Here is a 27,588-nt window from a genome sequence, read left to right as displayed (position 1 = left end):
TGGTTAGGGTTGTATTTATTGGTGTTTAGAAGAGTGAGAGATGATCTCATAGAAACCTACAGAATTGTAATAGCATTAGACAGGGTAGATTCAGAAAGAATGTTCCTGATTATGGGGGAATCGAAAACGATAGGTCATAGTTTGAGGAAGCCTTTTAGGACAGAAGTGAGGAGAAATTTCTTCACCCAGAGACTGGTGAATCTGTGGAATTCGCCACCAGAAAGTAGTTGATTTCAAGATATTGTGTGATTTCAGTGAGACAAAGCTTTGGGGCTAAAGGGATCAAGGGATATGGGAGGATGGCAGGATCAGGGTATTGAATTTGATAATCAGCCATGATCGTAATGAATTTTGGAGAAGGCTCAGTGAGCTGAATGGCCTACTCCTGCTTCTATTTTCTATGTATGCTTCTATGCATTAGGATTGCGCCTAAAGATTCAACGGTGTTTAGTCCTTTCAAATTAGTCTATAGCCATGAACTGAGAGGACCTCTCAAACTAACTCAGGAAAAGTTAATAAAACAAAATTCAACAATTACACTCCTAGATTCTGTGACAAAATTCAGAGAAATGATGAACAGAGCATGTGAGGACCATTATGAAGAATTAGTAGTGGTGGATGAGGAAAAGGAGGGAGAAAGGCAGGATTTGGAAATTAACGTTCCTCAAATTAAATTGGACAAGGAGGAAGGGCTTAAAAATCTAAATGTAATTAATTGTGAGCTGCCTTCCAGACAACTATCAGAATGATTTGAAAGGGCTAACGCAGTCACACAAGGCTATTTGTGGGAATAAGATGGGGAAAACAAATTTGTCTACATGTGATGTAGATGTAGGGAATAATGCAGCACCTTTATGCACTAAATCCAGTAGTTTTTGCACAAGTGAAAAGTGTAAACCTCCTTCCTGTTGATTCTCTTATCTCCCCTTTATTTCTTTTTTTCCTTTATCATTTTGATCCATAGATGCTTAATGGACAAATATCATTAAACCAAACAGCAAAGAGAATGAGGAATTCAAAAAGTTGCAACATAGTGCATGGTGCAGGTTTTCAAGCAACAGAACGCCAACATTGAGTCACCTGAGAAATGGGGTGGGACACAGTTTGATTGGTTAGCTGGGTGGCCAACCGAATGGTCAAAAGGTCTGGTAACAGGTTGTGATTGGATCCTGCCTGAGCATGATGATATCCAGAGACCTATGGAAGAGCAGAGTTAAAACCTGGACGGCCTCGGGGGTTCTCGGGGGGGCGCGGGGGGATCTGGCCCCGGGCGGTGCCCCCACGGTGGCCTGGCCCGCGATCGGGGCCCACAGATCTGCAGGCGGGCCTGTGCCATGGGGGGCACTCTATTCCTCCACATCGGCTACCGTGGTCCTCCGCTATGGCCGATGCAGAGATGAACCCTCCCGCGCATGCGCCGGGATGATGCCAGCACACGCTGCCGCTCCTGCGCATGCGCCATCTTGTGGCACCCGAAAGATTGGGTGAGGCTTGATTCGATTGGTTGGCTGGTAGCCAATGAATTGGCCAAAATGCCGTATTCTGCCCAGCAGCAGGTGGTGATTGGACTCTGCCTGAGTGGGATGATTTCCAGAAAACTAAGGTAAGCAGTGTGGAGACCTGGACACACAAAGACAAGTACCAGCCCTCTCTCTCCCTCGTGATTTCTCCAGAAAAACTGTGTAGCTATGCACAGAATCTGAATTAACCTGGAGTGAAAACCTCGAACTGAAAGCCTGGATTGAATCATCTGAAACAAAGACTCGCGGATGGGATTTTCCATCCAGCGACGCCCAAATCGCGATAGGGCAGAGAATCGAGTGTCAGCCGAAAAACAAAGTCGGCACCAGGTGCCCGATGGAACGCCATGTTCCAGCAACTTGCCAGCAGCATGAGTGCATTCCACGCTCCGCACCGGTGTGGGTATGCAAAATGTACAGTAGCAGGCATTAGCATCTCATTAACGGGCCCAAACTGGCAGTCTCCAGCTTCCCGCAATGCTCCGCCTCCCACAGGCGGAAATGATGACGCCGCAGTTCACTTTTGATATATAAAATCAGGAAACAGGTGCCAGGGCTGCTGAGGGAGACAGAGGAAGTGGATAATGGTCCTAATGGTACAATGGTGGGATGACAATTGTGCTGCTGGCCAGGGGGTTACCGCCAGGGTTTTAGGGGAGTAGCGGAGGCAACCAGGGGGTGAGCTGTGGGGTTAGGTTCTCCCCCAAGGACTGGCGTGTCCGGGCATGGACCACCAGTGTAATAGCCTGCAAGGCAACCGTCTGGCTGAGCACCCCATTGACTGCCCACTGTAATCCTTAGATGCGCAGGGTGCCACCAGCCGTGTGGGTGGCCCCAGCACCCCAACCAGGTGTCCCCTTGGGAGCCTTCAGACTCCAGCTGAACCATCAATGGGATGGGCGTGTTCCCGCGCACTATGTGGGCCACCAGATGTTAGCACACCTCAGTGGATCCATCCAAGCTGTTGCCCCCCTGCAGGTGCAGCAACGGAACCGCGGAGCGCACCTCGCATGGCAGACGCATGCACTGTGGCTATCGACACCATCCTGGCATACTGTTCCTCATAGGGTAGATGTACCACCAGTGGCATCACCAGCTAGCCCACCCTGCAGGACCACCGGCTGTCACCACACCCTGCCTTCCCGTTGTGACCCTGCCCCCAGACAAGTAGGCACAACCTGTGTGCCACACGTAAGATGCTCAGCACATTGCATTTACGGCGCCCACCCTCACCGACCGAGCCCTGATCCCTGACAGCCGCAGGATGCCACACAACGTGTGTAACAGGGTAGGCGTGCATGATACAATCTAATTGTCTCCAGATTCACCAACTAGGCAGCCTGACCAATGGCATCTCAAAGGTCCCGTCCTAACCCCCCTCCTCCTCCCCATCAGCCAGCCACACCCTCCCCTGTCTACCCTCCCTGCACTCCGCCAACCCCCTTACCCACTGTACCTACACCACCCCCTCTGTGCTTCCCAACTGCTTCACTGCAGGCTACTGACCTTGGGTTAGCAGTATCAGTGGATCTGATCCATCAGATGGAGAATGATGGTGACCCGCTCCACGATGAGCTTTGGTGCTCCGCATCAGGCGACGCCTGACTCCTGCCCTCGGTAGCAGATTCCACTGTCCGCATGGGTGATCCCTACATGCATGGTGGCTATTCCACCTCACGGTCCCATCGAACCCCTGGGGTGGCAGGGTTCCAAGTGTCAGCACTTAGTCTCTGAAACAGAGAACCCGCCCTTTATCTTATGATAATTTTCATTATCATTTTTTACCCCCCTCTGCTCCCCTCTGTGTTTGTCTGTCTTGTATATGTGTGTAGAGGTTGGAACAAGTTTAGAGTGGAAGGTTTAGGAATTAAATAATAGTTAACCTGTTGTATTTGCTGCATATTTTATTATAATTACTGTTATTAATGAAATTACGTACAAACCTGTGACTAGTTACCTGGCAGCTAAGGGTAAAAGACTTTGGCTATTTTTCTAAGAATTATTGGTTAATTGAATTGTGTTCTGACTCCTGGTCAAGTGGGGCTGGAACTGAATGCACACCCACCCAGGGGTCGTAACAAAAGAGAAATTTAGTCCATTGTTCAAAATGAAATCATAGGATAGAAATTCCCATAATTTTTCAGAGTGTCAGGCTCCTACTGAAACTGGTGTGTATCTCTCCAGGTGTACTGCTGAATTTTCAGACCACTCTGACAAAAGAAAGTGGGAGAGAATGATTTACGCCATCAGTCTGGTGAGACGAGGCCCGATAGCATCAGCAAGGCTGGCTCCACAGATATCAGGGCACCAGCATTCTCCTCCCCAACACATGGGCTCTCTCTGACCCCCCCCCCCCCCCCCCCCCCCACCAATCACAAAATTATTATGGGGGCTCTCCCCCTATGACTACCACGGCAGTAACGCCACTGCTCCCCCTCTTCAGTGCCATGTTCCCCTCTCTCAATGTCAGATCCCCCCCCCCCCCCTCATTCAATGCCCAATATCCCTTTCAATACCAGGTTGTCAGTGCCAGACTTCCCTTTCAAAGGCTTCGGCACTCTCCCCCCACCCCCCACCATATATAATGGGAACCCCGCCACCTCAAATGTGCTTCCCGAAGGGCCAGGCCCTGGCACCACTCCCGGTATAGGTTGGCACTGTCCTGGTATGTCATTCTCCCTCCCCCGAGTCTATACCTACCTTTGCGCCTCCAGCGGGATCTCCATGACTACTTCACATGTTGTGAACTTTGCAGATGTGAAGTCACATCTTATGAGGTACGAATATATAGTTAGGGGAGAACCTCTGGTTAGGAAGCCTTTTAATAATATTTCCATTGAGTGAAATTTATTAAAATGAGGTTCTCTGGAATCCCGTTGCATCACCGACGAGGGGAAGGGAAAAACGGGAAAGGAGATCCAGCCGGCGAGAATTTTGTTTCTCAGCTCTCGCAGTAGTTTGCGCCTGTGTCACCGCTCTTGCTAACGGTGAGTCTATTTGCAGTAACTACCGAAACTGGATGGAACACTAAGGCAGGATTTCCAGCCCCTCCTGCTGGTGGGGTCCTGAAGTTCTGCTGTCAGCGACCTTCCGTCACCGGCTCCCAGACAGCGGAGGGTGCAAATAAAAGGAAATTCCATTGACAGCGGTGGGACCGGAAGATCCAGCAGCTGGTTAATGCCAGGCCACTTCCGCCACCAGAAAACCAGCCACAGGGGTGGGAATTTAACTTCGTGTTATGGTATGTTCGGTACCAGGTTGCCCAAATCACAAAGGGAAATTTGAACAAGCTATCACAACTATTTGTATTTTGTGAGAAGCTATCTTAAGTCAGGAGAAAGAACACCCAACTATTTATGAGGATTTAAAAAAATGAACTTTAAACATTTAGGGGCTGGTTTAGCACAGGGCTAAATCGCTGGCTTTGAAAGCAGACCAAGGCAGGCCAGCAGCATGGTTCAATTCCTGTACCAGCCTCCCCGAACAGGCGCCGGAATGTGGCGACTAGGGGCTTTTCACAGTAACTTCATTTGAAGCCTACTTGTGACAATAAACAATTTTCATTTCATTTTTTTCATCACAGCCTATATGTGAATTATCAAAAAGTGACTGCAGTGACAAAAGCAGATCTATATCTATGTTTGGAAGACTACATTGAGAAAGTGGGACAACCAAAGTCTATTGTAAAGATTGATTTCCTGAGACAATATTGGCACGTATCCTTATCGGAAAGGGTGAGAGAGATATCAGCTCCTGTAATGCCAGATGGGCTTGATAGGTTCAAAGTTATGCCATTTGGTATGAATAAAGTACCAGCCACATTTCAAAGACTGACAAACAAAATATTCAGAGGATACGAGTAATCGTGCTGTTTATACTGATGCTCTACTAGTTTTCAGTCAGAAGGAGCATTTACAACATTGAAAAGAACTGTTCGATTGACTGCAAGAAGCTAATTTGGTGGTGAACTTGACTAAGAGTGAATTTGCGAAAGCACAGGTTATATATTTTGGCACACCATTGGACATGGTCATGGCCGCACAAGGTATGAAAATAAATGGCATTTGTTAGGATACAAGACCAGACCCCAACTTTTCATCGGATAACGAACAAGAACCACAAACAGTTTTTCAATTTGTGAGGACACGATACTTCACCCCAGGTGTGATGAGTCTAAATAATGGGTATCTTTTATATTAAAACAAACTTTACTTCAACCACAGAATTAACCACATTAACATCAAATAAATAGCTTTACAATTATCTGTTAAACAGTTCCTAAATAAAAGAAAAATCTTTATCTTTCTATCTACACCTGCTACTAATTATTTCAGTTTATTTTTTCTATTATTTTAATAAATGTTTAAAGTTCATTTTTTAAAATCCTCATAAATGGTTGGGTGTTCTTTCTCCTGACTTAAGATAGCTTCTCACAAAATACAAATAGTTGTGATAGCTTGTTCAAATTTCCCTTTGTGATTGGGGCAACCTGGTACCGAACATACCATAACACGAAGCTAAAGTAATCTCCATCAGATTTTTCATTGCAGTGTGATCCATTGCTCATCATAGTGTATCAGTGGTGGTGTGCACACATTTTCTCAGTGGATGTAAATTTGAAGTCTTTGTTCTGCCGACTGATTATTATTCATTGTATTCATAAATGTGAGTCATTAAGAGAATGAGAAATTTAAGGTCTGCTTCAATACTATCACCAGATGATGGAAAATCTGAACAAATCTATTGCTAACCAGTTCCTTGTCAATCTGTGCTTGTTTCATCTCCATATCAGTTAAATGTTGGTTATATACACTGCCACCAATCAACCTACATTTACAGCAGTGCAGCCCTTCATCCAACCTGTAACGCATCAGCTGCAGGTGCTTTTAGAAATATGGAAATTCAGAGTTGCCTGTTGGTTGAGCAATCATTTTATGTCTTTCCATGCGTCTCTGGCTCTATTTGGGAGGCTTAAACATTTCTGCCACTTTTCTTCTGAAGGACGTGAATAATTAGTTGATTCGTAGTTTAGAACTTGATTATTTTTGAAAAAAAAGTAATGACAAAGCTTTTGATCTTGCACGTATCAGGACACTTTGCAAGAATATCAGTATAAGGGCAAACAACAATTTCTACTGTATGAGAAGAGAATACTGATAGCTTGGCAATTGGACTCTGATTGGTAGAGGTATTGCTATAGAGAATACACCAGTTGATGGTTACTGACGGATAACGTCAAGCATTGTTTGACATTTTAACATTCAACATTTAGCTAATATTAAGAAAGAAGATTATCTGGAATTTTAACTCATTGCAGATGTGGAACCTTTAATGCACTATTTATTATTTTAGTAAGCAAATATCAATGAATTTACATTTTCCATTGGTTCAATTCTTTGTTTAATCTTCCATTCTTTTAGTTTGTACTTTTATTCATTCCTCTGCATGGGTGTATTACTGAAATGATCTGTTTATTCATTCATGGCAAAAAAAACTTGTGCTGGAACTAAATTCTTGTATTTTTGTAAATTGCGAGATTCAGTATGTAATTTTAATCCTTAAAGTAGCTTTTCTTCCCAGCGTGAATTCTCATCAGCACAGACTTAAAATTGACTTTACATCTTTTGAAGCGTTCATAAATAATAACTTATATTTAATGCCTCTACATGTATTTTTGGAACACGTGTTCCTTTCACCGGAATCTCCAATCTCGAGTTCCCTGTCAAGCTTATTTTGGCCAACTGCAACTCCGCTTATACTGCAGTCACTTATCATATTCACCCGTATAACCCGTGCTGTTTACATTATAGGGCTGTTGCATTCACCGCTAACAATACTCTCCGATCCGTGCCATTCTTATTTTAAACGACTACATTGACATAAAATTCTTCAGGTGACTTGTTCCATTGCATGATGTCAATTTTACCTGCTCTTTAACCTGCAACATCTTGCACACTGATTAAATTTGCCACCTTCAATGTGTCACATTGCCCACTTGGTATTTCCTCCTTCAACTTATATGAATTGTGTTTTAGATTTCTCGTTACGTTGTTTCTTAATCTCTTCCTTTAAGTTATGCAGCCAGACAGTTCCATTTTCCTTCTTGCATAGCCCTTTGCCCTCCACATTCAAAGTTTAAGTTGTTTTTAAATTCGTCGCTTCTATGTCTACTATGTCTAATGTCAAATTGTGATCCAAAAGCAACTCTTTCCTGAGGCAATTACCTGACATTCCACCTTATCATTTTTTTCATCATTTTGTTACTTCATCAAACTCCTATCTTTTATATGATTATGTTGCGTTACAGCCAGTGGTTTCTCTCCGTTTGACTATCTATTCATCATATTGTATCTAGGACTGCCATTTCTCCCAAACCTATTCATATTGTAGCCAGGACCAGATTCTTGCCTTCCTCACATTTGATATCATTATAAATATTTTGTACTTTATTTGATAACATGTCAAAAAATAGATGATTTCAAATGTTCACATTTTTCTTCAGTTCCTTATTCTGTCAGAAATCAATTGAAAGCATCATTCCAACCTTTCTGATTTTCAGCACAATATCTCATCGTTTGACACTGAAGTGGGTGTTGCAACTTCTTTATTTAACTCTCTTATTTTAACTGCATGAAGCTAACCTTTTAAATTTCACGTATTGCCATTCTTAATTCTCTGTATTTTTCTCTCATGAATCATTCTGACAATGGGCAGAATCTTAACTTCCAGGGTGGGGCAGATGAACCTACGAGCAGTGGTTAAATCTCCAGAAAATGCCAGGGTGTCGGAAACACGGCATTTGGAGACGTGCGGGAAATCTTATGGTGCCACCAGGTATCGAAGTTCAAAATCTAAAAAGCCACTTTATTGTGCCTTTAATGTAACATTTTGGCTTTAAGAGCAAGTGCATGGGTTCCCCCGAGCTGTATTGATATCGCCAGTGTCAATACTCGCATAGCGAATAGGCATTAATCAATAAAACTGACAGACTGGAAAACTGCAAAGCTGCAGGCACAATAATATCAACAGGTGGAACAGCAACAACAACAGAAGGAGGAACAGCAGCAACAACAGCAGGAGGAACAGCAACAACAACAGCAGGAGGAACAGCAATAACAACAGCAGGAGGGACATCAACAACAATAGCAGGAGGAACAGCAATAACATCAACAGGTGGAACAGCAACAACAATAGCAGGAGGAACAGCAACAACAACAGCAGGAGGGACATCAACAACAATAGCAGGATCAGCAACAACAACAGCAGCAGGAACAGCAGCAACAACAGCAGGAGGAACAGCAACAACAACAGCAGGAGGAACAGCAATAACAACAGCAGGAGGAACAGTAATAACAACAGCAGGAGGAACAGCAACAACAGCAGGAGGAACAGCAACAACAACAGCAGGAGGGACATCAACAACAATAGCAGGAGGAACAGCAATAACAACAGCAGGAGGAACAGCAACAACAGCAGGAGGAACAGCAACAACAACAGCAGGAGGGACATCAACAACAATAGCAGGAGGTACAGCAATAACATCAACAGGTGGAACAGCAACAACAACAGCAGGAGGAACAGCAACAACAGCAGGAGGAGGAACAGCAACACCAGCAGGAGAAACAGCAACAACAACAGCAGGAGGAACAGCAACAACAGCAGCAGGAACAGCAACAATAACAGCAGGAGGAACAGCAACAACAACAGCAGGAAGAACAGCAACAACAGCAGGAGGAACAGCAACAACAGCAGGAGGAACAGCAGCAGGAGGAACAGCAACAACAGCAGCAGGAACAGCAACAACAACAGCAGGAGGAACAGCAACAACAACGACAGGAGGATCAGCAACAACAGCAGCAGGAGGAACAGCAACAACAGCAGGAGGAATAGCAACAACAACAGCAGGAGGAACGGCAATAACAACGGCAGGAGGGACATCAACAACAACAGCAGGAGGAACGGCAATAACAGCAGGAGGAACAGCAACAACAGCGGGAGGAACAGCAACAACAGCAGGAGGAACAGCAACAACAACAGCAGGAGGAACAACAACAACAACAGCAGGAAGAACGGCAATAACAACAGCAGGAGGGACATCAACAACAACAGCAGGAGGTACAGCAATAACATCAACAGGTGGAACAGCAACAACAGCAGGAGGAACAGCAATAACAATAGCAGGAGAAACAGTAATAACAACAGCAGGAGGGACATCAACAACAATAGCAGGAGGAACGGCAGCAACAACAGCAGGAGGAACGGCAGCAACAACAGCAGGAGGAACGGCAGCAACAACAGCAGGAGGAACGGCAACAACAACAGCAGGAGGAACAGCAACAACAGCAGCAGGATCAGCAACAACAACAGCAGGAGGAACAGCAACAACAACAGCAGGAGGAACAGCAACAACTGCAGCAGGAACAGCAACAACAACAGCAGGAGGAACAGCAACAACAGCAGCAGGATCAGCAACAACAACAGCAGGAGGAACAGCAACAACAGCAGGAGGAACAGCAACAACAGCAGCAGGAGGAACAGCAACAACTGCAGCAGGAACAGCAACAACAACAGCAGGAGGTACAGCAACAACAACAGCAGGAGGAACAGCAACAACAGCAGGAGGAACAGCAACAACAACAGCAGGAGGGACAGCAACAACAGCAGGAGGAACAGCAACAACAGCAGGAGGAACAGCAACAACAATAGCAGGAGGAACAGCAATAACAACAGCAGGAGGGACAGCAACAACAGCAGGAGGAACAGCAACAACAGCAGGAGGAACAGCAACAACAATAGCAGGAGGAACAGCATTAACAACACCAACAGCAGGAGGGAGGAACAGCAAAACCAGCAGGAAGAACGGAAAACCCAGCAGAAGGAATGACAACACCAGCAGAAGAAACGGCAACACCAGCAGGAGGAACAGCAACACCAGCAGGTGGAACAGCAGCCATAATGCCAACAAGGAAGGAACAATATGAAAATTAGAAGATTATATACAGGATCTCTTTGTATACTAATCTCTGCATACAGTCTGTCGTCTGCATTTAATGGCCACGGTGGTTTGTCCATCTACCAACTGGAAAACCAGTGGCAGCTCCAGCACAGCCGTTTTCGAAAGCCATGTCACACCTGATAGCAATCAGGCAGCTTGCTTGGGGTTCCTTGGGTCTTCTGGATGGGCACCCCGCCACAAAGAGCTGCTGCCGATAGTGCAGAAGACCCCATATCCCAGGTAAGTGGAGGCATAACTGGAACTAATCAGGCATGCCCTGCCGATGGGTGGGGTAAGAGGTTGAGGGGTCAGTTTAAAGAACTGATGGGTCTTCCCATGGGATGGCTCTTGCTGCTGACGTAGCCCTCTATTAGACATAGGGTGCAAGTGGATATTATCTCCCCCCCCCCCCCCCCCCCCCAAACCCCAACCAGATTACAGGCAGACCAACAAGGACATACTTGGTGGCTTTACCACATGGTGAGGTCTTCTCCCCACCACTGGTTGAGTATTATGATGAGGTCCTTTAGTGGCTCTTCATTGGCCATGTAAAGACACCAATTGGTTTAGAAGCAGGAAGGCTGACTGGGGCCTTTTCCTCTCAGCTTGATTGCGGGGAGTCGGAAGGCAATAGGATCTCCACTCTGTACCTACCCTGTATGTCTGGCATGGAAATAGTTCATTTGATTGGTTAATTGGTTATCAGATACAGATTATTCAAGGGAGTGTCACAATTAAATTGATGAGCCTTTTGCTCTGACGTAAAGTTTATCAGTTAAATTTCTGCTGCACTTATTTTTAATTCAATAAAGCTGGCTGATTTTCTGTCAGGGGAGATGGTAGAGGCAATGTTAGACTGGTAATCCAGAGGCCCAGGCTAATCTTCTGGGACATGGGTTCCAATCTCCCAAAACAGGTGATGGAATTTGAATATTGATAAACCTGGAACCTTCCAAGTCTCTCGCCACTCTGACTTGGAAATACATCATCATTCTTTCAATGTCGCTGAGCCAAAACTCTGGAACACCCTCCCTAACAGCACCATGAGTGTACCAAACCACAGGGACTGCAGCAGTTCAACAAAGCAGCTCACCACCATGTTCTCAAGCGGCAATTAGGTATTGGCAACAAAAATAGTGCCCTAGCCAGCATTGTCTACATTCTGTAACCATGAAACTATTATTGGTTGTCGTAAAATCCCGTCTCATTCATTAATTTCATCGAGGGGGGAGCCTGCCATTTTTACCTGGTCTGGCCTATATGTAACCCCAGATCTGCAATAATGCAGCCATCTTAACTGCCCTCTGAAATGGCCGAGCAGGTGTGACAACACCGTGGGCTTGTGCGCAGTCAACTCCTGCCGGACTTGACCCGGAGTCACAACGCAAGTGAATTAACGAATAATTCTTAGAAGAATAGCCAAAGTCTTTGGCCCTTGGCTGCCCAATAATTACAATCACCAGGTTTGTAAATTTAAACACAATTACGTTTACTAATAACACTAACTATAATTAAATGTGCAGCTAATACAACAGGTTTTTAAAAAATTATTTACAGGATGTGAACCCCGCTGGTTTGGCCAGGACTTATTGCCCATCCCTCATTTCCCTTCAGAAGTTGGTGACGAGTTGCCTTCTTGAACCCCTGCAATTCCTGAGGTTTAGGTACACTCGCAGTGCTGTCAGGGATTGAGTTCCAGGATGTTGCCCAAGCTACAGTGAAGGAACAGTGACATATTTCCAAGTCAGGGTGCTGAGTGACTTGGAGGGGAACCTCCTGCTGGTGGGGTCTCTAAGTATCTGCTGCCCTTGTCCTCCTCGATGTAATAGTCATGGATTTGGAAGATGCTGCCTAAGGCACCTTGTCGAGTTCCTGTAGTGGATCTTGTAGATGGTGCACATGGTTGCCACTATTTGTCGGTGGCGGAAGGATTGAATGTTTGTGGAAGGGGTAGCAATCAAGCGGGCTGTGGAAAGGCTATGATTGCTGTATTCCTGAAGCTGCACAGAACTGGAATGAATCTACAGTAAAAACCTCAAACTGCAAGAAAAGTTGAAAGAGGGGTCAGGTGCTGGAAGCACCCTTTTGAAACAAAGGCTCTTTTTCCCTTTTGTCTTTCTTTTCACATTTTTTCTTCCCCTCTGTGTTTGTCTGTCTTGTGTGTGTGTGTGTGTAGAAGGTGTGGGGGGGGGGGGGGGGGGGGGGGGGGGGCGGGGGGAAGTTAAAGTGGGGAATTAGGAATTAGATCATAGTTAACCAGTTGTTTTGCTGCATATTCCATGATAGTCATTGTTATCAACAAACAGTAATTGCGTTTAAACTTACAAATCTGGTGACTAACGTCCTTCAGGGAAGGAAATCTGCCACCCTTACCTGGTCTGGCCTACATGTGACTCCAGATCCACAGCAATGTGGTTGAATCTTAAATGCCCTCTGATATGGCCCATATTAAACTGGACCAGACCTTTCCCAATGCCAGGTGGTAGGGTTTCCAGGCATCCCACTCCCTTTCCCAATGCCAGACACTGTGTCTGGCAGTAAAGAGCCACTTCCCTCCCCAACTTGGGAGCCCACTGGCAAACCTGACAGGATTTTCCGGGTAACTTCAGGGTGACTGAGAAGGTTGTTGACTCATATTTAATTGCTGAGCCAACATTAAATCCTCGTGGGTTCAGGGAAAATTGGTGTCAACCGGTTCATTAATGAGTCTAATTGTTATCCTGCTGCATGTTTCTCACTATGGTCCCTTCCTGCCTCTTACTTAATTGTGGGAAGTTTTACTGGCAGATTAAGTGGGCCCGGGCCTCCATATTTCCTGACGTGGTTGGCTGGATTAAATTTCACCACTGGATCAGAAACACATGTTACAATTTAACATTAGGACAGCAGAATTTTGGTGGCTCTGAAGTTTGTGGAGGCTAATCAGGACGGCTTTAGAATAATATGGAAGTGACACAGATATGGATTACAGCTCTGCAACAGCTGGGCTAAGACAGTTGATGTTTCAGAGGCGGAAGCTGGTCTTTGTGTTGGCGAAGATATGAGGATGAAGCTCAGCTCAAAGTCAACAATAATGCTGAGTTAGTGAAAAATCTGGTTCATCTTGGGTCAGAGACCGAGCGATTGGGGTGGGGGTTGAAAGATCGTGCATTCAAACTTTCTCAGTGTTTATCTGGGGGAGATTACAGTTTATGAAAACAAACATGAATACATAACATTTTCATCCCTTTTTATATCAGAGGTTCCTGCAATAAAACACAATATAACGTTTACAACCAAAATTCACAATATGAACAATTAGCAAACACAACAGTCAATAAGTTAGATGTTTCGTAGGACGTTGATACTTGTGTGGTTGTCGGTGAACCGCGGGCGTCTGCTTTTTTGTGTTGCCTGTAACCCCTGGTGTATTTGGTGTGGCTTGGATGTCATTCATTCTTGCCTCAACCGGAGTCGACTTAGGATTTGGAGGTTGACTCGATGTTGAAATGTCCTCAACTGGGGTGCTGTCTTCCACAGTTGTTTCTGGTATTGGCAGGTTCTCATTATTATAGGCCTTGACTTGGCACAGTTTTTTGCGGACTCTTGGTTGACTCTTTCTTTTAGCAGCTCAAACCCATATTCTAGCTGCTAAAAGTTGCTCCGTATGTCTCCTCCACACAATATTGTTCCAAGTTTGAACGGTGTAGGAGACCGTTCCTGTCTGCACTAAGACAATGGCAGGTATCCAGTTCTCACTGGCGGTATAGTTCCTTGCCAATACTTCCTGAACTTTATGAAAAACAAGGGGCGCGATTCTCCCAAAACGGGAGAAATCGTAAGGCTGGCGTCAAACCCGGGCGGGTTTGACGCCAGCGCGCCCCTTCCCGACCGGGAACCGATTCTGGTCCCCGGTCGGGGCTAACAGCCCGACGCCGCAAGCTCTGGCATCACGGGCTTAACGAATTTCGTTAAGGCCGCTTGCCGGAGTTAGCGCCGGCTGACGCGTCATATGACGTCAGCCGCGCATGCGCGGATTGGAAGACTCCAACCCGCGCATGCGCGGATGACGTCATCGCGTATTTGCGCGAAACCCACGCATGCGATGGCCGGGATGCCCCTCAGCCGCCCCGCGAATGGATACTGCGGGGCGGCGGAAGGACAAATAGTGCGCGGGCATCGGGCCCGCTGCCCGCGATCGGTGGGCACCGATCGCGGGCCCATGGCACCCTTGGCACGGCCGTGGTACTGCCGTGCCAATCGGTGCCATGGTTATAAAAAGCGAGTTGTTCCCGCCGTTTTTACGAACGGCCAGACCAGGTCTGTTTGCCGTTCGTAAAAACAGCGTAAAGGGCTGGGACTTCGGCCCATCGAACAGCTGTGAATCGCTGCCGGCCGTAAAAAAACGGCGGCAGCGATTCGTATCGGGAGTTGGGGGGGGGAGAATAGCGGGAGGGCGGGAAAAATGTCGGGAAGGCCCTCCCGCTATTCTCCGACCCGTCGTGGAGGTCGGAGAATTTCGCCCAAGGTGTTTAGCCCTGTTCTCACATTGAAAACCTGATACGACTGCTTTTTCAGTGCTTTCACTTCGAAGGCTCATTCGTTAGTTCTTGCCCCAAGTTGTCAATCTGTTTTTTCGTTCTCAATCGCTGCCCTTCCATGCTGCATAGCAGGGTCTCCTTTATCTGAATCTTGTGCCACAGCCTGTGCGGTGCCGTCTACAGATTCTGTCTTGCCTCGTCAGACCCTGCATCTCTCCCTTTGAGGTTTCATTCTCGTGGCATTCACACTTGAGATTTGGCCTTGTTTCTGGAATACAACTTCTAAACCATCTAGTTAAAGCTGTTGCTCCTGAGGATTTCGAAAAGGGTTCTCTCCCTTCCAGAACATATCAAATTTAGTCTTTAAGGTTGGGTTGCTTAGTCAAGTCAGGTTACAGTAATTCTTCTTGCCGTTGGTATGTTCATTGGACTTCAGATGATGCTGTACGGAGTGAAATAGGAAAGGAACATCGATGCTACAGACTGCACTCTGAGCAGCTCCAACTCTTTTCATTGAGAGCATCTCCTATCCAAACATCCTTCAAGAGTTTCTGTGCTGGTTCCTTTTACTCCTGTTGTTGCCGTTGTTTATGATCAGCAATCTTTTTATTCTTGTTAACCATTGATGCATGAAGGAAGTCAGCAGCTCTTTTTCCAAACTGAATGTTCTTTCCAATTACCTTTCCAGTTCCTTCTAGTCAGGCGATTTGAGATGCACTTCAAATTCTTGTTCTGCAGATCGAAATTTACAAAGGCAGCAAGTAAATGCACTCTGGACATCCATGTCATATTTTCCAGTATACTTTGACCTTCACTTTTGTCAAAGTATTTTTATGTACCTTCTATAAATTCTTCACCCTTTGTTTCTCAATACTGAACCACATATGTTACATTAGGCTGAGCCTTTGTTGTCTTGGTCCCAGCACTCCTAGCCTGAACCTTGACCACAGCTGCTACCTTCTGTCCCTTTAGGCTTTTGGTCGAACCTGCTTCAACACTTGATTATGAGATTTACCTCAGCCCTGATCAGCTTGATTCTCTCCAGCCAGGTTCTCCCTATTAGGGCTGGATAGTTACCTTCAACAACATGCAGGGACAAGTCAGCAGTCTATCCGTTTAGCTGCACATTTACATTGATATATCTCCTCACCATCACTACTTCTCCAGTATATATTTTAAGTATTATCTTTGAGGGTTTAAAGATGATGTGTCATAGATTCTCTTGGTAAACAGTTTCCAGGACCAATGAAAAGGTTGCGTCAGTGTCCACCTCCATTTCCATCAGTTGTCTGTCCAGGTAAGGAGTGACCCAGTAACGGTTTGTTGTGTATGTGCAATGGCCAGCACGTTCAACGGCAATTCATCATCTGACTGTGACTCTGGAACTTTTTCACCCCCTTTTCATATTCCATGGATACTATCCCCCCTATTCCATTTTTACATTTGATCATGGACTCTTGCTTTTTATAATTCTTGTTTGAAACTTGTTCTTTCTTTCTCCAACACACATTCAATTGGCCCCTTTCCTCCACAGTTCTTGCATTTTGCATCTTTAAATCAGCAATCAGTTGCTGTGTGCCCAGTTTTTGCACATCAATGGCAATTTCAAAGCTGTGTCAGCATTCAGGGGCTGGATTCTTCCACCGTGCCTGCCACAAGAATGCTATGTTGAGTCGCGGACAATGAAGAAGTCCATTGACCTCTGGCGGGATTCTCCGGTTGCCGGGCATTCGCGGCCGCCAAATCCAGCCCCAGTTTTCAGCTGATACTTGTGGAATTCCATGCTTGAGCTTATTTGTCGCGCTTCCTTAGCTGTTAGTTACTTAGAGATCACAACTTCTAAAGTCTTATTTTGCTTTCAGTTAACAGCCTCTTCTGGACAGCTTCACTTCTTCACCCACCTGTAAGTCTGTCTCTAATGGTGTCGTTCAAGACATCTCCAAATTTGTAGTATTCAGCTAATTTCTTTACAGTAACTACAAATTGTGTGATTGATTCACCTTCTTGCTGGTTACGTTTGTGGAACCTGAACCTCTTGGCGATGACCAGAGGTTTCAGTGAGAAATGGCCCTTAATTCGCTGTACAATTTCACCATAGGTTTTCAAGCCTTGTTTTTTGGTTATACCAGACTTCACACGAGGTTGAACGTCCCCCTCCCAAGTCATACTGGGGAAAGTTGGGATTACTGTGTCCGCCAACATTTTCTGGATAGTGAATTTGAATCTTTTAGTCTATGAGTTCCAGTCTATGAGGTACCTTCATCATACGGTTCCATGGTTCCAACAACTCCCGCCAATTTTATGATGGGAAGGCCTCTATAAGCACAAATGTGTCACAAAGGTTTTTTCACACTTTTTCTTTCAAACAAAGTAATTCTGAGTTCAGACTGTTCCTTTCTGAGTTTTATAAAGGGTGTTGCAAACCTCCTCTAGCCTGAAATTAACTTGCAGGAAATGTATTACCTTACATGCTACTCACCAGTAGAGGGAGCACTGTTCCAAACATTTCCAGGCAGAATACATGGCAAGCATCTTTTCAATGTTGTTTTCACCAAAATCTTTGTTTAAATTGTGGTTCCTTCGATGGTTGCTGCTATTATTCGGCACCCCTCCATTTCCAGCTTTGGTGTAGTGATGTTTCATCTCCTTAACCATTTGTATAGCTGTGTATAGATCGATGATTTTTCTATATATTTTTTCTTCTCTGGGAGTCTGCCAGCATTGTTCTGACTCCTCATCGCCAGTTTATTTGTGGTATTTTTAAAGTATTGGCTTGCAGACCACAAAGGTACAAATAAACAAGAGCTTTATTGGAAAGGTGTTTTCTCAGAGGTTTCTAGAATAGACTGACTATTAACCCACCCAAACTACTGATTATGGCATCAGTATGTCGCATGATTGAACTCTGAAAGTGACCTTGTTCCAACTAGGAACAAACATGAATACACAACACAAGAAATTGAGCCATGGTTTTCTGAGGCAACAATAAAACTTTCAAAGGAACATATGCCAATATCGAGCACTCATGCCAGCTAAGAACTAGTGTGAGGCCTTCTGAAAGGCCCTAAATCTTTCTCAAAGGGGTTTGTTTACCTATGCCTGGAGACAAAATTGCTCCTCCAGTCCAGCAGACATTCAGAGAATCATAGGGCTGGATCTTATTGCAGGGACAGAATTGTCAGCCCCAGGAAGGAGAGTCGGCTGGGAGCCAATGTCCCTGGAGGAATCCTGCCCCACAACCACAATGCACTGCTGTTAGGCTGATCAAGTCAAAGCGACTTACACCCCTCAATGGACATGAAGCTCCACCCTCAGTCTCATTGACCAGCAGCTATTGTGGTCCTGGCAGAACTCAGTGATGAGTGAAATGCAATGGCTTCTGGAGACAGCTAAGTTTTGGGCATTTAGGTTGGGGAGGGTTCAGACAACCTCGAGAGGGAGGAGAAGGGGGTGGGAGCTGGTTTCTGGAGGTCAGGTAGCGAATAATGAAGGGATGGCAATGATGTTTTGGTGCCCCCAATGCATACAGGGCATTCTCCAAAAGACACGCCCACACTTCCCACCTTTTATTAACCTTGTCTCAAAAATCAGCCTGCCCACTGCTGCTCGCATCATCCATGTTGTGGTGTGGACCGTGTAATATTCTGGTCAATTGGCTTGGTGATGAACACGATTGACTTTTAATTATTTATTTAAATATGGTGGATGGGTTGCCGATTTCTGTGCCTGTCCATCTGCCCTATTATGGTGGGGGGGGGGGGTGCCACTCGTGGGTGGGCAGGAAGGTGGTGGGCTGCGCACGCCTCATATTTTATGTGCCCCTCCCCGCTGAGAGGTGGGGGATGACATAAAATCCAAGCCATGGAATAGTACAGAAAAGAGGCCATGCTACCCATTGAGTTTGAGTGTATGTCAACCAAAGAGGCTGCAGGCCAACGATAGAAGTAGAAAGTCATTCTACTTCAATATTCTTCCACAGATAGAGTGCTACCAACATAAATTTATTGTTTTGCTGCTGAACTCCGTTTTACATGGGGCTTCATGAATATTTAGTTCAAAAGATGATTGAAGATTGGAAGGGTAAGTATGGGCATAAGGACTGACTGTATTCATATTAAACAAAATAAGATTAGGTTAGCAAATTTAAAGAAGTCGATGTACTTTGCAGCAGAAAATCTGAAATTGGGTTGTGGATGCATATTGTCAAATAGCTTAAGGAATTGAGCATAAGTAATTGGCCAGTTATTAATAATAGTTCATCTATTCTTAAGGCCTAATAGCATTGTTTGAAAACATTTTTGTATTAAAATCTGGATAACTCGCCAAGCTTCATCCTCAGAATTGGTGTGATACATCCCTCCGTAGACCCAGTTTCCATGAATTTAAGGGAGAGAATGACCAGAGGTTTGTTAAACTGGATACCGCAGTCACCAATGTATGTCATTGAAAAGGACAGAGTTTTGAAAGCTGAAACACTGAGACCTGTAGGGGGCCGGGCACGCATTAGAATCTCCAGTGGGCTTTGCCACAGCTCTTTAACTAAGCCTGAGTCTGAGCATCCTGTTTCTGGGTGTCCTGATTAATCAGAGAGGTTGGGCAGGATGACATGTTACGCAAAGCAAGCAGGTGCAAATGGTAGTAGCTGAGGAAGTGGGCAGTAGGAATTATAGTCTCAAACCTAGAGTCAGAGGACCTCAGGAGAAAAAAAGTTGGTGACATGTCACTTGCAGGCACCAATCCATGCTCAGATGGGACGGGGGTCCTGCAGTGACAGGCACTGTATTGACCTTTTTCAGTGTGTCACCCTCCGCCCATTAAGAAAGGTGCCTTGTTCCAGGAGATTCACGTGTCAACAGTGACCTGACATGAATGCCTGAATCTCCTAAAGGTTGTGAGGCTCAGAATGTTGAAATAACTGATCCTCTAATTGTACGTAGAACATACAGTGCGGAAGGAGCCCATTCGGCCCATCGAGTCTGCATCAACCCACTTAAGCACTCACTTCCACCCTATCTCCGTAACCCAATAATCCCGCCCAACCTTTTTGGAAACTAAGGGCAATTTATCATGGCCAATCCACCTAACCTGCACGTCTTTGGACTGTGGGAGGAAACTGGAGCACCATGCAGACACGGGGGGGAAAGTGCAGATTCCACACAGACAGTGACCCAGCGGGGAATCGAACTTGGGACCCTGGAGCTATGAAGCCAAAGTGCTAGCTACTTGTGCTACCCTGCTGCCCTGACCATGACTGGAAGTAGGTCATGAATGGAATTTTAAGGTTCCCACACAGCCAGAATTTTCCGAACCTGCCAAAAGTCATTGGACTTTCGACGCTCCAAATTTTCTGTTCCTGCTGGCAAAATTCCAGCCATGGTGGGTCCTGAAAATTCCGCCCCATGTTATGGAGGTCTTGCTTCCTTCAAGCCGAAACACCATGGCTGTCCCCTGTGTCCTGTGGCACGTGTTGCCTCTGTGCTGCAAATATTAAGAGAGAACTTTAAATCAGGGGCCTGCGTTTATAATCCTGGTACGATATCGTGATAGGGTCTGCAGGGATAGGAACCTGACCTGCTAGTCTTCATCATGTTCGTGCTGCTGGCAATATTCCCTCCCGTCTTCTTTTTTAAAATGAATTTAGAGTACCCAATTATTTTTTTCCAATTAAGGGGCAATTTAGCGTGGCCAGTCCACCTACCCTGCACATCGAACATAGAATATAGTACATAGAACAGTACAACACAGTACAGGCCCTTCAGCCCACGATGTTGTGCCAACTACTTATCCTAATCCAAGATCTACCTAACCGACGCCCCTTCAATTTCTGCTGTCCATGTGCCTGTCTAAGAGTCGCTTAAATGTCCCTAATGACACTGACTCCACCACCTCTGCTGGCAATGCATTCCACACACCCACCACTCTCTGTGCAAAGAACCTACCTCTGACATCTCCCCTCTACCTTCCTCCACTCACCTTAAAATTATGTCGCCTCGTGACAGCCATTTCCACCGAGGAAAAGTCTCTGGCTATCCACTCTATCCATGCCTCTCATCACCTTGTACACCTCTATCAAGTCACCAGTGAGAAAAGCCCTAGCTTCCTCAACCTTTCTTCATAAGACATGCCCTCCAGTCCAGGCAGCATCCTTGTAAATTTCCTCTGTACCTTTCCAAAGCATCCACATCCTCCCTATAATGAGGCGACCAGAACTGGACACAATATTCCAAGTTTGGTCTAACTAGAGTTTTATAAAGCTGCAGCAAAACCTCGTGGCTCTTAAACTTAATCCCCCTGTTCATGAAAACCAACACACCATGTGCCTTCTTAACAACCCTATCAACCTGGGTGGCAACTTTGAGGGATCTATGTACGTGGACCCCAAGATCCCTCTGTTCCTCCACACTTCCAAGAATCGTGCCTTTAACCCTGTATTCAGCATTCAGACATCTTTTTAAGTTGTGAGAGTGGGACCCACGCAGAAACTGGGAGAATGTGCAAACTCCACACAGATGGAACCGGGGTCCTCTGCACCGTGAGACAGCAGTGCTAACCACCACGCCACTGTGTCTCCCTCCTCCCATCCTCTTAGACCTCATCAGAGACCCAAGGTTGAGCTGCAAAAGCTGCTCGTCCGCTGCAATGAGATCTGAGGACAGGGGAGTGCAGGTGAAGGATGTGTGAAATGCAAGACAGATGAACTGACATCCAAGACCTTTGAAATCACCTGTCAAACAGTAAAAGCACATTCTCAAAATAAATGCTGTGAGCACTAGCCTCTGACCTAAAAAAGGCTGCCGCTCTTCAGTTTCATTTTCACTCCTTGAAGGCGACCCAGCCATTCCGTTTCAATGCACTTTTCTCTCATCTGTTTGCACCTGCCAATCTTTACACATTTCGTGAAACCCGAAGTCTGGCACTGATAGTCAGAACTCTGGGTTAAAACAAGAATCTGATTAATTAACTTACTTAACTGAGATCCACAGGGATTCCGCCTGCCACAACCGACCCCCGTCACCCAACCCCATGCCAGAAGTTGGCAGAATGATCAGAGGTTTGACCCCACTCCACCTCCATCCATACTCCCAAGCTCCTGACCCCGTCACCCCCTCCCCCACCCTCGGCATTTTAAATGCTGGATATCAGTCTCGTTGTTCTAATAGTTTTTGCCTATATTCTTTATTCTGGGTCAATATTTTTACTCTACCTTCAAATCAGAACTCACTCTCAATTTATTGCCAAATAACACTCGAGTAAACTGTATTTATCTTCCAATCTTGCACATGCAAACTCAAACACACAAAACAAAATCAATGCTTTGTCTTAAAAGAAAAGCACAAGAGAAAAATGTTGTGCTTTTTTTCATTCATCTACCTATGGTCGGCTCTATCTTTTAGCCTTTTAGCAAGTATTTTTCATCCTCTTTGCCTTTGATTTGCAAGTTTTCTTATCCTTGATTTATAACTGTTTCTTACAGGATGAGTGCAGACGTATTGGCCTGTGTTTAATATTACTTGCCCCAGTATGGTCAGTAGCATCTCTAATCAGTGAAGAAAATTCTGCGTTTGCAAAACAGTTTTATAATTGGACAAAGTTGGATAAAAGTTAAAAAATATTTACAAACCTTGGTTAATAATTTAAAATGTGTGCACATTACACTAATTGCGTAGTTTTTTTTGAAAATTCCCGAATTAAGCATAAGATTAATATACAGGACTAAAAAGGATTTTATTCTCTCTACAGTATAATTTATTGCAGGACACCTTTTGAAGAATTTGAGGTGAGATTGTACTTTTGGAATGAAATAAAATTTTGATCAAATCAATATGGCGCAATTCTACTGTACTGATATAAAAACGTACTTATTTTTTCTTTGTAAATTTAGAGTACCCAATTCATTTTTTCCAATTAAGGGGCAATTTAGCGTGACCAATCCACCTACCCTGCACATCTTTAGGCTGTGGGGGTGAAACCCACGCAAACACGGGGAGAATGTGCAAACTCCACACAGACAGTGACCTCAAGCAGGGATCGAACCTGGGACCTCGGCGCCGTGAGGCAGCAATGCTAACCACTGCGCCACCATGCTGCCCGATAAAAACATACTTATGACCATATTGAATCCACATTTTAAATGACCCCAAATTAAGAAAGTGCCAGTTTCATTCCCAGGCTATCCAGTTTTTGCACATTTATGATTTATGTAACCTGTTTTTAATGAAAACAGCAGCTCATCTTCAAGATAGAAACGTTCTATGTGCAGAATGTGTGCTGATGACTCCGTCCCAGTATAGCTACAATTATAGAAGGTGAAGTGTGTATCCTTCATGTATTCTGACATGAATAATCAGCAAACTGTCTCTGATGTGACTGGACTTTAATACACAAGGACTGTAAAAGTCTGGATGGAACAGGCATTCTCTTATAATAGATACCCTGTCTACCAGTGCCATCCAGGTGCGGGAATGAATAAAACATTAGTGGGTTTGATTAATGCATTGTTACAACATGCCCATTTAATGTTCCTGAATATCACCTTTTCAAATTACAGTATTCCTTTTTCACGAGTTTGTTGGATCATGTTGAATAGCTGTCATTCTTTCGCTCTTTTGGAACTGATTACTTTTTACTGCAGTAATTATTTTTCCAATGATCTTGTGTCGAAATCAGCCAGAGGAAAGCATATAGATGTAGCACACACTAAACGTTACCTACATCAAAGCTCCCATTGGGATTTCTTTTTCTCTTTCACTGTTTCGATTTCCAAAAACGTAACAATCATTGTGTTTGTATTCCTTACATAAGGCAGTCTGATCTTTATTCATGATAAAGTTATCTGGTGCTGAATTCTCTGAGCTGTTTCATAAATTTTTAACATATTGTTATTGAATTTCATTCATATTTTTAAAATGTAGCATTATTGCGAAAGCTTATTAAAGGGAGGATAGCCGTGCAAACCAGACTACTTCTATCTGAAGTAGAATTTGTTCATTTTTCTTTTTGTTTGTTTATAGTCTGTCTTCTCCCTCAGACTGAGAGTGTAGGCAGACAACCTTCTCTCAGGACTCTGCCATATATTACTCCATCACTGGATACCCACAGTGGCCCAAGAGAAGTCCAGAGTGATTTGCTGCTCATTTTTGCAGGGAAGCTAGTAGTACAGTAGTCCCCCGTTATACCGTGCTCCGCAATACCGCGGTTCGCGATATACGGCGGGGGGGCTTATGGACCCCAACTTACTCGAAACAGCCGGGCGCTGTCAGCTTCCCTCTCCGGATCAAAGTGAGCCGGCCGCTGAAGTTGACAGCGCCGGCTGATTGGAGGGAGATTATGTTTCAGTGACAGAGGAGCAGCTCACACAGCGTCCGGAAGTGGATAGTGCAGAGGATTGGAGCAGGGGGTTCTTTAAACCGGTGGCGGTCAGGACTCTGGATGGACCGGACCGGGGATCTTTACATTGCAGTAGCGCCTAGTCACTCCATTTTAAAAGTGGCACCTGTCACTTTAACCAAGTTTAACTCGAGGCTTCGGGGGGTCTGACCTCCCCCCCCCCCCCCCCCGCCCCCCGTCCTCCATATCACAGAGGACTGAAGACACAGTCATGGATTGTATAGTGGTTTAAGCACGCCTCGTCGACTCACAATGGGAAGCGCATGCATAGATTTTAAAATAAATTTAAAACCCCCATCGTGGATATCCGCGGCTCGGATGTAACGCGGGTGGCTGTCTTGGACCCCAATACCCGCATTATAACGGGAGACTACTGTATCTATTTAGCGCAATTTTGCATTGACAGTAGGGAGATTGAGAGGGATAGATTTTATTTATTAAATGGCCAATCAATCGATGGAGTTCTCCAGTCACTTGAATGCGTGGCTCAGTTCAGTTAAAGGCTCAGGCCTTATTAAAATTGTACTGATGGGTTGCAGTATTCAATAGTTCTGTGTTTGATTATGTGAGTCTGGTCACTGATTTATGTTCACTGTGCTTGATTGGTTAAGCCTGGGTGTGCACTGAGAGACTGTAGAAGAAGCTGGAAGCCAGAGCTGGAGCATGAATAGCCATTTAAAAACCACAAAGAAGGGGGCGATTTAACCAAATTGCAACACAGTCCCATGATGAGCATGTTTGGCATGGTGCAACACAGAGGAACACTGTGCTACCTATCAGGACTTTGTTGCAATTCGGGGCCACAGGGGGAATGCCCTGCCAAGACTGCACTTAATCCCATTTCCTGCACTGAGAAGTTCTGCTCGCCAGACCTTCTCAGTGCAGGAGGAGATCGGGATGCAATTTTTAAAGTTTGGAATTTGTGGCTCATTATTTATATCAAATAAACCTGTTTTGCATAATAAAACAACTAAGGGCGAAATTCTCCGACCCCCACGACGGGTCGGAGAATAGCGGGAGGGCCTTCCCGACATTTTTCCACCCCTCCCGGTATTCTCTCCCCCCCAACTCCCGACACGAATCGCTGCCGCCGTTTTTTTACGGCCGGCAGCGATTCACAGCTGTTCGATGGGCCGAAGTCCCAGCCCTTTACGCTGTTTTTACGAACGGCAAACAGACCTGGTCTGGCCGTTCGTAAAAACGGCGGGAACAACTCGCTTTTTATAACCATGGCACCGATTGGCATGGCAGTACCACGGCCGTGCCAAGGGTGCCATGGGCCCGCGATCGGTGGGCACCGATCGCGGGCAGCGGGCCCGATGCCCGCGCACTATTTGTCCTTCCGCCGCCCCGCAGTATCCATTCGCGGGGCGGCTGAGGGGCATCCCGGCCCACGCATGCGCGGGTTTCGCGCAAATACGCGATGACGTCATCCACGCATGCGCGGGTTGGAGTCTTCCAATCCGCGCATGCGCGGCTGACGTCATATGACGCGTCAGCCGGCGCTAACTCCGGCAAGCGGGCTTAACGAAATTCGTTAAGCCCGTGATGCCGGAGCTTGCGGCGTCGGGCTGCTAGCCCCGACCGGGGACCAGAATCGGTTCCCGGTCGGGAAGGGGCGCGCTGGCATCAAACCAGCCCGGGTTTGACGCCAGCCTTACGATTTCTCCCGTTTTGGGAGAATCGCGCCCTAAGTGCCTGAAATAGGTGGATGCTCTGGCTTCCCAATGGTAGTTCTCTTTCTGTCTAGAATTGGCTGAAGCAGGAACAAAGCAATGGATTTTTCCCTGTAACTTTCAGGACACTGTCATCTTGTTTTCAGTTTCAGGAAAGATCCACTGGCAGGACTGTAACCACAAAGCATTCTGAAAACAAACCCACCCCCGAACATTGTCTGCCGTACTGCACTGGAGTGTTATGCGTCGCCCCATTATACACCTACATTTAAAGAAATAGGTGGAACGGCTTTATGAATACATAGAAAGTCTAGATACATGAGCGGCGTGGTGGTGCACTGCTGCCTGAAGGCGCCAAGGACCCAGGTTCGATCCCAGCCCCTGGCCACTGTCCGTGTGGAGTTTGCACATGCTCCCCGTGTTGCGTGGGTCTCATCCCCACAATCCAAAGATGTGCAGGGTAGGTGGATTGGCCATGCTAATTTGCCCATTAATTGGAAAAATTAAAAAAAAGAAAATCTAGATACATATCAACTGTGAAGAAATACATTTGGTCTTGGCCTGATCTTTGCAGATGTGCACTCCTGCTTCTCGCCATCAGCTCCCAGATCAGACCATCTAATTTTTTTTCCCGATCTAGCTGGGCTTAGATATTCAATTCACAACTTAAAAGCAGAATATGTTGCTTGTGTATGTGAAGAAGCTGGTCTCTGCCAGTGGTGTGAAATAGACTGGTGGTGAATGGGCAGCCAATTTTCCACCATGACAGTCACAATTTTCCATTGACATTTGAACTTCAAGCAAATAGAAGTGACACTGAGACGAGGAAAAAACCTCTCCAAGAAAGCGTTTGAAGTATCAATCTGCCCGCTTCAGTGGGATAGGATTGGAAGGGGTGAATAACCGGTCACTGAAATGGTACCAGTCTTTTTTCATGCTGTTGGCACAGCCCAACTTCACCTCATTATCTTTTCTCGTGGCAATACTAAATTTGGTGTTTGTACAATTTTTTTAAAGCACAGAACTGTGAAGCTTCGCAGACAGCCTGTTGGTGGAATGGGCCTAAGTATTAAGGTAAGTGTCATTCTCTGCTCTCTCTGTCTCTCTCTCTCTCTATGGTAACATTCTGTGTTAATGTATGTAACGGCTTCTCATTGTTCCCTCTATTTTTTTCAGGGAGGTGCTGAACACGGTGTGCCGGTTGTCATATCCAAAATCTTTAAAGATCAAGCAGGTAAATCGCACAACCTCTTGTGGATGCAACATTTTTCTCTTGTGCTTTTCTTTTAAGACAAAGCATTGATTTTGTTTTGTGTGTTTGAGTTTGCATGTGCAAGATTGGAAGATAAAATGTGTTGCAATCCTGTTGAGGCTAACTAAATGGAGGATAGTTCACATGGGCATGAAATCAGGAATTCAAAACACTGCTGTGGTGATGAGAATCATTCTCCATCACGGTTCAGTTAATCCAGAGATAACCTTTAACTTCA

The 27,588-nt window shown here is 45.5% G+C and overlaps 1 protein-coding gene across 7 annotated transcripts in view; it reads left to right on the top strand.

Moving 5' to 3' along the window:
• sntg2 (syntrophin, gamma 2) overlaps positions 1-27,588 on the top strand; it is a 1,464,242-nt gene that overhangs the window by 1,140,590 nt on the left and 296,064 nt on the right. For 5 of the 7 annotated variants that reach the window (XM_038800365.1, XM_038800367.1, XM_038800366.1 and 2 more), the window contains 2 exons: positions 27,116-27,172; positions 27,275-27,332. The exons of 1 other annotated variant lie outside the window; for it this stretch is intronic. In XM_038800365.1, coding sequence (XP_038656293.1) covers positions 27,116-27,172; positions 27,275-27,332 — 115 coding nt within the window. Of the gene's footprint in view, positions 1-26,937; positions 27,017-27,115; positions 27,173-27,274; positions 27,333-27,588 lie in introns of those variants that run through there. One more of the 7 variants, XM_038800369.1, reaches the window with a different exon arrangement.

This window comes from Scyliorhinus canicula, chromosome 6 (assembly GCF_902713615.1).
Source record: "Scyliorhinus canicula chromosome 6, sScyCan1.1, whole genome shotgun sequence".
NCBI lineage: Eukaryota > Metazoa > Chordata > Chondrichthyes > Carcharhiniformes > Scyliorhinidae > Scyliorhinus > Scyliorhinus canicula.
Note: the sequence above shows the minus strand (reverse complement) of the source record. Positions and strands in the feature narration are given on the sequence as shown.